General features: G+C 39.9%; 1 protein-coding gene across 3 annotated transcripts in view; it reads left to right on the top strand.

The window, feature by feature from the left end:
* Positions 1–12,580, top strand: part of mindy3 (MINDY lysine 48 deubiquitinase 3) — a 133,536-nt gene that overhangs the window by 109,704 nt on the left and 11,252 nt on the right. For all 3 annotated transcript variants that reach the window (XM_078538455.1, XM_078538454.1, XM_078538453.1), the window contains one exon: positions 9,772–9,859. In XM_078538455.1, the coding sequence (XP_078394581.1) occupies positions 9,772–9,859 (88 nt within the window). The remainder of the gene's footprint in view (positions 1–9,771; positions 9,860–12,580) is intronic.

The following is a 12,580-nucleotide window of genomic DNA, read 5'->3' as shown; positions in this document are numbered from 1 at the left end:
GACAGTTGTAATTGTATTCATCCATTTCTGCAGTATTCAGTTAATTAACATGTGCCACTTTGCCGACTTGAATGTACAGCTATTTATTCCTTCAACTGTAGCCTAACCAATATCTTATGTAAATTCAACATTATTTCCTGCCTTTTACATTTAATGACCCAAAACCAGGACCCACTTTGCCTTTTGGTGTCCTCTTCCACAACCACTCCCACTTTTTAAAAGCCTGTGTATCAGCAATCCTCTGTCCTTCCATCCTGTTAAGAATTGTTTATTTTTTGCTTTCATTCCAGCAGGCTACCCTCTATCCATGTGGCTGCATTAGCTTTATTATCCTGTCTGTCTTTGCAATAACTGTCTTAACTGGTGCCTTTTTAAACACATTCTACAAATCTAAAAATGCAACATCCACTGAATTTCCTTATTGATAACTTTTTGGATATTAGGGGTATTGAGGGGTATGGAGAGAAAGCAGGAATATGGCATTGAGATAGAGGATCAGCCATGATCATATTGAAGGGCAGAGCAGGCTCAAAGGGCCGAACGGCCTACTCCTGCTCCTAGTTTCTATGTTTCTATCTGGAGCAGAAGTAGGCTATTCAGCCCATCGAGTCTGCTCTGCGTTTCAATGAGATCATGGCTGATCTGATAATCTTCAACTCCACTTTCATGCCTTCTCCCCATAACTCTTGATTCCCTTACTGATTGAAAATCTGTCTATCTCCACCTTGAATATACTTAATGACCTATCTTCTACAGTCCTCTGCAGTGAAGAATTCCACAGATTGACTACCCTCTGAGAGAAGAAATTCCTCTTCATCTCTGTTTTAAATGGGCGACCCCTTACTCTGAGATTATGCCCTCTGGTCCTAGATTCTCCCACAAGGGGAAACAACCTCTTCAGCGTCTACCCTGTCAAGCTCCCTAAGAATCTTAAATGTTTCAATAAGATCATTACTCATTCTTATAAACTCCAATGAATACAGAGCCAACCTACTCAACCTCTCCTCATAAGAAAATCCCTCCATACCCAGAATCAATCAGGCGAACCTTCTCTGGACTGCCTCCAATGCCAGTATATCTTTCCTTAGATAAGGGGACCAAAACTGTTCACAGTATTCTAAGTGTGGTCTAACTAGTGCCTTGTATAGTTTTAGCAACACTTCCCTATTTTTATACTCCATTCCCTTTGAAATAAAGGCTAATATTCCATTTGCCTTCCTTATTACATGTTGAATTTGTATGTTAGCTTTTTGGGATTCATGCACAAGGACTCCCAAATCCCTCTGTGCTGCAGCCTTCTGCAGTTGTTCTCCATTTAAATAATATTCAGCTCCTCTATTCTTCCTGCCAAAGTGCATAACCTCACATTTTCCCACATTATATTCCATCTGCCACTTTTTTGCCCATTCACTTAACCTGTCTATATCCTTCTGTAGACACCTTGTGTCATCCTCACCAATTGCCTTGCCACCTATTTTTGTATCATCCATAAATTTGGCGATAGTACATTCACTTCCCTCATCTAAGTCATTTATATACATTGTAAATAATTGTGGCCCCAGCACTGATCCCTGTGGCACTCCACTAGTTACAGGTTGTCATCCTGAAAATGCCCCCCTTATCCTAACTCTCTGTCTTCTATTAGTTAGCCAATCCTGTATCCATGCTAATATACTACCCCCAACACCATAGACCCTTATCATCTTACATGCAATACCTTATCAAACGCCTTTTGGAAATCCAAATATATTACATCTATTGGCTCCCTTTTATCTATCCCGCTTGTTACCTCAAAGAATTCTAATAAATTTGTTGGACATGATTTCCCCTTCATGAAGCCATGCTGACTCTGCTTAATTAGATTATGTAATTCTAAATGCTCTGCTATAACATCCTTTGTAATAGACTCTAATATTTTCCCAATGACAGATCTTAAGCTAACTGGTCAATAGTTACCTGTTTTTTGCCCTCCCTCCCTTTTTGAATGTGGGTGTTACATTGGCAGCTTTACAATCCTCTGGGACTTTTCCAGAATCTAAGGATTCTTGGAAGATTACTACCAGTGTATCCACTATCTCTAGCTACTTCCATTAATATCCTAGGATGCAACCCATCAGGTCCAGGTGACTTATCAGCCTTTAGCCCCATTAGTTTCCCTAGGAGTTTTTCTCTCGTGATAGTTATTGTATTTATTTCCTGCCCCTCTTTTGCCCCTTGATGCTATTAGTGTCATCTTGAAGCAAAGTATTTCTTCAACTCCTCTGCCATTTCCTGGCTCCCCGTTAGTATTTCCCCAGCCTCATCCTGTAAGGGGCCTATGTTCCCTTTGGCCTCTCTTCCCTTTTATATATTTAAAGAAGCTCTTGCTGTTCATTTTTATATTACTTGCTAGTTTACTCTCAAAGTTTATTCTCCCCCTCTTATATTTTTGGTCATCTTTTGTTGGTTTTTAAAACTTTCCCAATCCTCTGGCTTACCACTAATCTTTGCCACATTGTACGTCTTTTCTCTTAATTTGATACTATATTTTAACTTCCTTGGTTAACCATTGTTGGTTTACTCCCTTCCCTGAATCCTCCTTCCTCACTGGGATGTACTTTTGTAGTGAGTCATGGTCTATTTTCTTAAACATTGCAATTGTTCATCAGCCTTTTTTTTTTGCAAAAATCCTACCCCAATCCACTCCAGCCAACTCTGCCCTCATTCCTTTGTAATTACCCTTATTTAAGTTTAGCACAGTTGTTTCCAACCCAAGTTTCTCACTCTCAAACTGAATGCTAAATTCTACCATATTATGGTCACTGTTTCCTAGGGTATCTTGTACTCTGAGATCATTTATTAAACCTGCCTCATTACACATTACCAGATCCAAAATAGCCTGATGCCTGGTTGGATCCACAACATATTGTTCTAGGAAACTGTCCCAAATACCCTCTACGAATTCTTGCTCATGACTACTTCTGCCAATTTGATTTTCCCAATCTACATGAAGATTAAAGTCACCCATGATTAATGTACTGCCTTTTTTTACATGCCCTCATTATCTCCTGATTTATTCTCTGTCCTACGATATAGCTACTGTTAGGTGGCCTATAGACTACTCCCACCAGTGTCATCTTCCCCTTGTTATTTCTTACCTCCGCCCATATGGATTCCACATCTTCCAATCCAAGATCCTCTTTTGCTATCGTACTTATTCCATCTTGTACTAACAAAGCTACCCCACCACCCTTTCCTCCCTGCTCATCCTTTTGAAAAGTCACATACCCTTAACTAATTAGTTCCCAGCTTTGATCTCCTTGTTGCCATGTCTCTGTAATGGCCATGAGAACATACCCATTAACCTCCATTTGTATCGTTAATTCATTTATTTTGTTTCGAATGCTACATGCATTTAAGTAAAGAGCCATTAATTTTGCCTTTTTACCATTTTTTCCCACTTAGACCCTATTTGCTACTTTTTTTTTTGTTTGTACACTCTGTCCCATCCTGTCACACTCTGGGTATCATTACCTAAATAGCTGGCCTGCAAGGCTGCCATATCCTTTTGCTTTGTAAGCATATGTATCCCCTTTCCAGAACCCTCCCCCACCCTCTATTTAATTTAAAACCCTCTCTACAGCCCTTGTTATTTGGTTCGCCAGGGCACTGGTCCCACTACGGTTCAAGTGAAGCCCGTCCCACTGGAACAGCTCCCTTCTACCCCAGTACTGATGCTGGTGCCATGTGAACTGAAACCCATTCCTCCCACACCAACCTTTGAGCCACGCATTTAACTCCTTGGCTGCTATATGGTCTGCGTGGTCCCATCACAGTTCAAGTGAAGCCCGTCCCACTGGAACAGCTCCCTTCTGCCCCAGTACTGATGCTAGTGCCATGTGAACTGAAACCCATTCCTCCCGCACCAATCTTTGAGCCACGCATTTAACTCCTTGACAGCTGCACGGTCTGTGATGTACTCAAGTTTCAATCAGTCAAGCATGACATGCCCTTTACAAATCCATATACTGTTCTGACTCACCCGTTTGATTTCCAAATCATATTGCAGAAGTTTACCCACAACTGAGATAAAACTAACAGACCTATTCATTCTTGCTCACTGTTCTCACCTTTTAGGTACAAGGCTTATCCAGGGGACAGGCAAATAACCCAGGGGAGGGAAAACACATTCAGTTATCTCAAGTACAGCACACTGCTGTGCCTTTCTGGTGTCTACTGAGTTCTGAGAGAGGAAGATCAACCAATGTTCCAAATGAATCATTCTCATTCCATTTATGTTTTTGGCTGCACTCTAAACATTGTCCTTTATTTGTCCCAGTCATCGGTTTGTGACTAGTACATTTTGTTAATGGTATTAGAGTGGTTAAGTAGCACATTTTTGTGTCATAAACTGCTGAGATGTGCAGTATTTTTTAACTTCTGTGCATTTCCCTTGATAGCTTGATTTCTTTCTAATATTGAGATTCTTTTCTGTTCCACCTTCCTGAGCATTGTGTACATTTCAATTTTTTTGTTGCTCAAGTTGCATTTTATTTTTGTTTTTAGTTTGATGAAATGTACATAAGGATGCAAAAAATGAATATCAGTAAGAACAGATGTAATCCATATATAAGATAAAAATAAAGCTGTTACATTAGATATAAAACAGCAGTATATGTGCCAACCATAAGCTTTTCACTCTGCTCAATTGTCAGCATTCCAAGAAAAATCAGCCATTTTCAATGGAATTGGAAATTTGGAAAAAGAAACTATTAGTCTGTCAAAACCAGATGGGACTGGAATCAATCAGCTGTTACTCCTGCATGCTGCTTGTTGTGCACAAACTTGAGGCAAAAATATTTTGAATGCAGTAGTAGTTTCTCAGTCTCAAAGTATGCTTCTTGAATGTTTCTCCCAAAGAATTTGTGTATATTCCTCTTGAAATTGCTTAATTCCTATTATCTATTAATTAGAATTAAAATTGTGTAAAAAGGAAACTCAGCTATTCTATCAAAATTGCTTAATTACAACTGGAGGATGGTTTCCTAGTAATGAAATGATTTAGAATCAATAGGAAGAGACTACATAAGCTGCCAAAATCCATATTATGAACTTTATGGACATGTCTACCGTTAGTTTAGTTAAAGGTTTGTTTTCTTCAATAATGGAGTAAAGCTGCTTTTTTAAGATAGGGGTGATGTTCCCTGCCCTGAATGCATTAACTGGTTTTATCTGATAATGCGTATCACTGTACTTATGGAATCACCAGGACTTGGAAATAAAGTATGGAATGAACTTGGAGTGGCAATGCATTTTATGTGATTTATGATGACAGTGGGATTAGCACTCTAAATTAAGGTAGGCTCCAGAGCTTTAAAAAATGCTTCAAATCATATGTTAGAAACTAAACTTAATGAGAAAGGGGCACAATCCTATACCCAATAAACCTTTAGAACTCATCTTGCCTCAATAGCCAATAAATCATGACTTACTAAGTAGGCTTTTGTGTACTGCAATAAAAGTGATAGAATGCTGCGTATACCTGTATCTTAGGTTATTATAAAATTCATCTCCTTCCAATCTAACTTTGTCCTCACATATTACTGGCCAATATTTTGGAGTTTGTTTTTAGGCTTTGTATCAGCTTTTTTTCAACATGTTGGCCAGCTTTTGCAAATGTTATAAATTGACAGATGTAATTCTAGACACCATTTTGCAACTAAGATATCTAACCTTGAAGGGATTACAAATAGGAACAAATAATTTGATGCATAGAATTGGACACCTAAGCACACTGAAAGACTCTGGGCACTGGAGATATTTATATTGATAAAAGAAATTTGGCTAACAGGTAATTTTATTGAGATATTTAAGATTAAGCGGACTAGACATACTGGATCCCAGACAAATTTTCAATGTAAGCTTTAAGGCAAGGGATCATGGATTCAAACATAGATGAGAGAATGTGCATGCATAATTAGAACCATAGAACAGTACAGCACAGAAAACAGGCCATTCGGCCCTTCTAGTCTGTGCCGAAATATTATTCCGCTTGTCCCATTGACCTGCACCTAGTCCATAACCCTCCAGACCTCTCCCATCCATGTATCTATCTAATTTATTCTTAAAACTTAAGAGTGAGCCCGCATTTACCACGTCAGATGGTAGCTCATTCCACACTCTCACCACTCTGAGTGAAGAAGTTCCCCCTAATGTTCCTCCTAAACCTTTCCCCTTTCATCCTAAAGCCATGTCCTCTCGTGTTTATTTCTCCTAATCTAAGTGGAAAGAGCCTACTCGCATTTACTCTGTCTATACCTCTCACAATTTTGTAAACTTCTATCAAACCTCCCCTCATTCTTCTACGCTCCAAGGAATAAATTCCTAACCTATTTAATCTTTCCCTGTAACTCAATTCCTTAAGACCCGGCAACATCCTAGTAAATCTTCTCTGCACTCTCTCAATCTTACTGATATCCTTCCTGTAGTTAGGCAACCAGAACCGCACACAATAAATTAAGCTACAACTTATTTGCACCGAAGTTAGTGAGCATTTGGAGTAGCAATGTGGAAGCAATGCAAGTCGATAATGTAATGAATTTCAAGAGGGTTATGAATAAATATTCAACAGAAAAGGCTGTTGAATGGTATAAAAGATAAAGTGGTGTAGGAAATCTGTAACCTCTGGACTAATGCATGGACATGACCTTTTCTGGCTCTTACACTCCTATGCCACTAAAAAAAAAATGCGGCCGTATTTGGTTGGTAGATTAATTAAGTATGCCTGTTATATTCTGACAATGATCTATTGGTGATTTCTTGATTGCCTTAGGGTATTAAGGTGAAATTTCCTTGTGTATTCCTGAAATTGGCCCTGGGTCTTTTTTTCTCTGCTTTTTCTTAATTCTTCCGTAAGTTAGAATTATTGTCAATTAGGGAGCCTGTGCGCAAGGTTTCACCATCTAATTTCTATGGTGAGCATTGTTTGTCTTTTATTGCCCTATTAGGAACATAGGACCAGGATAAGGCCATTCAGCCCGTCACATCTTTATTCTTTTCAAAGATGATATTGTTTGGAAAAGCTCCCCCAAGTGTTCATACTTTGAAGAATTCCACAATTTTCACATAACTTAATATTCTGCAAAGCATAAAAGAAATATTTTTTGATGCAAATAAAAAATAACCATGGATAAGCAACACCTCAGTTTACCAGTGGAATGTATTGTTCCTGGTGTTATTAACTATCAACATGAAGATCCTGTTGGAAGGAAAGCACATTGAATGCATCTTCTGTTTAATCAGAGGATTTTTTTTCTCCTCTACACAATGTAGTACAACTGTAAATGCTGACAAATGGAATCTCTGGATTCTACTTTCTTTGCTTTCATAAGAAGTTAAACACAAATGACCTGATATGAGTTTTTCTCCCAAAAAAGGCAAAGCAAAGCAAATAGTTTTGAATAATACCAGATTGTGCTGGCAAAAAAAAAGCCAACAGCAGTTTAATTCTGGCATCACTACAATGGAGAGAGGAACGAGGAGCAGGGGTGAAGATTTGAATAGTATAAACATAAGTTATACTTGGGGCCAAGTGACCTTCATGATATTTCAGCTCTGTTACACAAATTAATCTTAGTGTTTATGTTTATTTGAAAATGGCTATTCTTGTAGACCCTGAGGCATCAAATGACAGTCAGCTTTTCCTTACCTATTTTATGACCACTTCATTTATACCAAAGTCCACACTGATGATTTATTTGCAGTGGATTAATTCTAAACTTTGCACCACTGTCAAAGGTTGATATGCTACTGGCCACAGTAGTTAGCTCTCACTTAACTTAATTTCAGTTTTTTCTCCCACAATAAATTTAAGATCAATTAGAAAGTCTTCCTGTAAATCATGTTCTCTCTTATGCTCTCTTTTTTATTCTTGTTCCATTTTGTAATCCTTGCTGCCCAGTTTACCGTAATTTCCTTTCACAATAGGAGCGAAACTTTCAACTTTGGTAGAAGCATAAAGCAGGTTCTATCAGATCTGCTGTGCCTTGCCAGTGATACCCATAGCTCACGAAAAAATTAAAAAGTCCACCCTGCCTGATTATCTTTTCCATTCACTGCTGATTGCTTTAAGCTTCCATCACAGTTGAAATCTTGTCCTGTGTCTCTTACAGTACATATTTATTCTAGTCTCCATGCCCTAGTTTCCCATTTAACCTCCTTTTCACCCCTGTTTCCATCACATTTTTCCCAAAAATATATTTTTCCCATAAAATGTATGAAAGTACATTATATCATCGTTCAAGGTTGACATTACATAAAGTTCCAAACAAATCAATTTCTTTCATTGCTATTTGTAGCTCATTACATCTGCAGTTGCATCTTGCAGGTATTGACACCACTCTTTGTTCAGTCCAATTTCTGAACAACCTGCAGCACAAAAGTCCATTCTGGTCAAAGTCATCCTTTGTCGCTGCAAATCTATGACCAGGGCATAATGTGTCTCCCTATCTTCCTTGGACATTCGGTTGTATTCAATTTGGTTGACGCTTCCATCTTTTTCCACAGCCTCTGTGATCAGCGCCTCTTCATTTTGTTCCATTCCTTTTGGCCGAACAGAGCCAGTACATCGCCTTTACCGCTTTTCCCCACGCAGCCTTTGGAAGTGCTCCATGGTTCCGTTCTTCACCACTTCTATTTCTTGTCTCTGTTAGCTCTTAACCACAGTATTTTTTTAGTTTACACTCAGGTTATGGCAACACCTAGCTATACTGCTTGATTATCACCTTCAATTCCACAAACATCTATGCTATCTGACTGCTTGTCTGAGAGGTTGGGGGTGAACCATAACTTTTCCAACTTTTCATACTGGCATGAACAAATTCATCATGTAGATCCCCAACAAAAGCTGGGCACTCTTATCCTTCACAGCTGCTAGTTCAGGACCTGCACAATTGTACACAATTTTAAGTTCCTGTTTGATCCTGAAGTAGAATTCAACCTTTATATCATATGCATCACCAAGGCTACCTTTTCCGTGTAGGCAGCATCACCTCTTTGTGCCCTCATCTCACTCCCATCACTGCTAAAAAAAAATCCTTATCCAAGTTGTCATTATTTCCAGACCTGATTTCTCCAATGTCTCCTTACCAACATCCCTCTCATCATAAACTTGCCCAAAATATTGCCAACCATAACCTATTATGCACTAAATCCGCTTGCCCATAATCCTTGTGTTCACCCCTTACCCAAACACATTGAATTCAAATTCTCTCCATTTACAGATTGCTACAGAATTTTGCCAACCTGCTTAAGCCATATATCCTGGGTTGTCTGCTCCACACCTCTGAACTTCATTCATTCTACTATGATTAGGAGAGCCTTCAACCATCTTGGCCTTCCACTCTGAGGCTCTCCATCTCTACCTTGCTACATCTCTCACCGCCTTCAGTAGTCTCCCAAAAACCTATGCCTTCAATCATGCCTTGAGACACTCCCCAAATGTTTCCCTTAATTCTGTTTGGCATCTATTTCTCTTCTGTGAAGTAACTTGAGATACATACTACATTAAAGGTGCTAAATGATTACAAGTTGTTATCGATGCTGCAAAAAAGATCGATAAAAGCATATAATTTATTGCAATAAGAGGTGTAATATGTCCATCACTTGGTTTATTTTCTGGAAACAATCAAGTGCCATTGTATATTTTGGATAATCCAGAACTGAAAACTCTATTCATAGTTTGCATACATTGTGAGGTATGGCTATTTCAATAAAATATTTTCTCTGTTTCAGTGTAAACATTATGAAGAGCAAATTAGACCCTGAAGGACTAGGAATCATCTTACTGGGAACATTTCTACAAGAATTTTTTCCTGAGCAGGTAAAGCATCTTTAGTATTCTTAACAAAGTGATGTACAGGTTGTAAAAAATGAACATATATATGTTGTCACTTTAGTATGTTATATTGCAGAATTCTAGCTCTCAGCTGTGTCACCATGACCAATATTGAAAGGTGACTGAACTCTTCATTGTTGGAGAGAAAGAGAACTCATTGGAGAATATTAAAATAAACATATGGGAAAGCAGTCATCACACTAGTATTCAGTTAAAGATGCTTTGGTTTAATTCTGAGAATAGCTAATTTTCTCAAATTTCCAATACACACTACCTATGGAGCAGTTTATTAGCATAGTAAATATGTTGCAGAGATTGTTCTAAGGGAATAATATCATCAGGGAGGTTAATTATATTGTAATCCCCTAGACCTCCATCTCCACTCACCGTGCTGCCTCTCCATTGAGTTCATTGCCTTCCTACTCTCCCCTGATTTTTACCTCCACATAAACTCCCCATCCCATATTCACAGCCGGCCCCTTGACCTTGCCATCTCATAAGGCCTCACTACTGCCACTGTGTCAATTATCTCTGATCACTTCCTTGTATCACTATCCACCCACATCCCCTTTCCCTCTCCCAACCGTACTCTCTTTTGTATCACAGCACGCCTCTCCCCCCCCCCCCCCCCCCCCCCCACCTCAAAAAAGACTCTACTAATTCACTGTCACTTCTACTTTCAAAATCCGATCACCACAACATTTCTGCAGCTACCAATCTGTTCAACATCACCCTCACCTCCACCATTGATGCCCTAGTCCCTGTTATTCTCTCTCACCCTCATCACTGCTCTGGTACAGCCCTCATCTCTGTCCCCTCAAGTCCAAAGGATGCAGACTTGAACGTATAAAGTTTAGCCATTCACTTTCAGATCTGGCACTATCTGGTCCTGATCTTGTCTGTCAAAGCTCACTTTTCTAGAATCATCCTCGGTTGCAATGATAACCCTCAGCTTCTTTTCTCCACTGTGAACCACATTCTTAAACCCCTCTTCCCTGTCTCCTTCGCCTTTAGCTCCAACAAGTGTGAGGAGCTCGTGGACTTTTATGTTGCGAGGATTGTGACCATCCAGTCAGCTACCATTACTGTTTTCCTCCCATCCCTAACCCATTGGGTCAAATTTTGCCAAAGGGTCCCTCGTCCCTAACTTGTATCTTTCTTGTTTCTGTCTTATCTCTCTTAATGCCCCCTCTGAGCTCGTCATGTCCCATGACCACCTCCTGCTCCCTCAATCTTATTCTTACTAAACTGCCAACCAACTTCCCTTCCCATGTTAACTACTTCTCCCTCCTCTCCCACTCCAATTTTATTTTATTTGTTCATGGGATGTGGGCATCCAATATTTACTGCCAATCCCTAATTGCCCTTGAAAAGGTGATGGTGAGCTGCCTCCTTGAACCACTGCAGTCTGTATGATGTTAGTACATCCACAGTACTGTGAGGTTGAGTGTTCCAAGATCTTGGTCCAGCAACGATGAAGGAACAGCAATATACTTCCAAGTCAAGATGATGTATGACTTGGAGGTGTTGGTATTTCTGTGTGCCTGCTGCCTTTGTCCCTCTACGTGGTAGAGGTCACAGATTTTGACGGTACTTTTGAAGAAACCTTGGCAAGTTGCTGCAGTGCATCGTATAGATGGTAGACACTGTAGCCACGATGCACCAGAGGTGGAGGGAGTTAATACCGGAGGTGGTGGAAGGAGTGTCAAACAAGCAGGCTGCTTTGGCCAGGATGGTGTCAAGCGTTTTGAATGTTGTTGGAGCCGGCGTCATCCAGCCAAGTGGGAGACTATTCCATGATGCTCCTGACTTGTACCTTGTAGATGGTGGAAAGGCTTGTGGGAGTCAGGAGGTGAATGATTTGTTGTAGAATAGCCAGCCTCTGACCTGTTGCTGTAACCACAGTATTATTTTGGCTGATTCAGTTAATTTTCTGACCAATGGTGGCACAAATGTTACTTGCCACATATCAGCCCAAGCCTGAATGTTGTACGGGCCTTGCTGCATATGGACATGGACTGCTTCACTGTCTGAGGAGTTGTGAATGTGCAAGTGTGTGAATAAACATTGCACAATCATTGACGAACATTCCTACTTCTGACCTTAAACTGGAGGAAAGGTCACTGATGAAACAGTGAAGATGGCTGGACCTAGCTCACTCCACTAAGGAACTCTTCCAGCAAAGTCTGGTGCTGAGATGATTGGCCTCCAATGACCTCAACTATCTTCCTTTGCATTAGGTACCACTCCAGCCATTGGAGAGTTTTCCCTTGATTCCCATTGACTTCAGTAAAGTGATATTGATGCTACACTCAGTAAATGCTGCTTTGACGTTAAGGATAGTTACTGTCACCTTACCTCTAGAATTTAGAGTTTTTGTCCATGTTTGGATCAGGCTGGAATGATACCTCTTCCCAAAAAAACCAACCCTTGATCCACCCATCCTTGTGAACTACTGCTCTATCACTAACTTCCCCTTCGTCTCCAGAGCCTTTGAACATGCTGTCACTCCATGCCCATCTTTCCCAGAACTGCATGCTTGAATTCCTCTCACCAGATTTCCATGTACCAAAACAACTCCTATCAAAGTTACAAATCTCATCTTATGTGACTATGACATACGAACATACGAAATAGGAGCAGAAGTAGGCCAATCGGCCCCAAGAGCCTACTCTGCTGTTCAATAAGATCATGACTGACCTGTTT

The sequence above is a fragment of the Cetorhinus maximus genome, chromosome 3, assembly GCF_964194155.1.
Source record: "Cetorhinus maximus chromosome 3, sCetMax3.hap1.1, whole genome shotgun sequence".
NCBI classification, from domain to species: domain Eukaryota; kingdom Metazoa; phylum Chordata; class Chondrichthyes; order Lamniformes; family Cetorhinidae; genus Cetorhinus; species Cetorhinus maximus.
The sequence above is the reverse complement of the archived record's forward strand: the minus strand, read 5'-3'. Positions and strand labels throughout refer to the sequence as shown.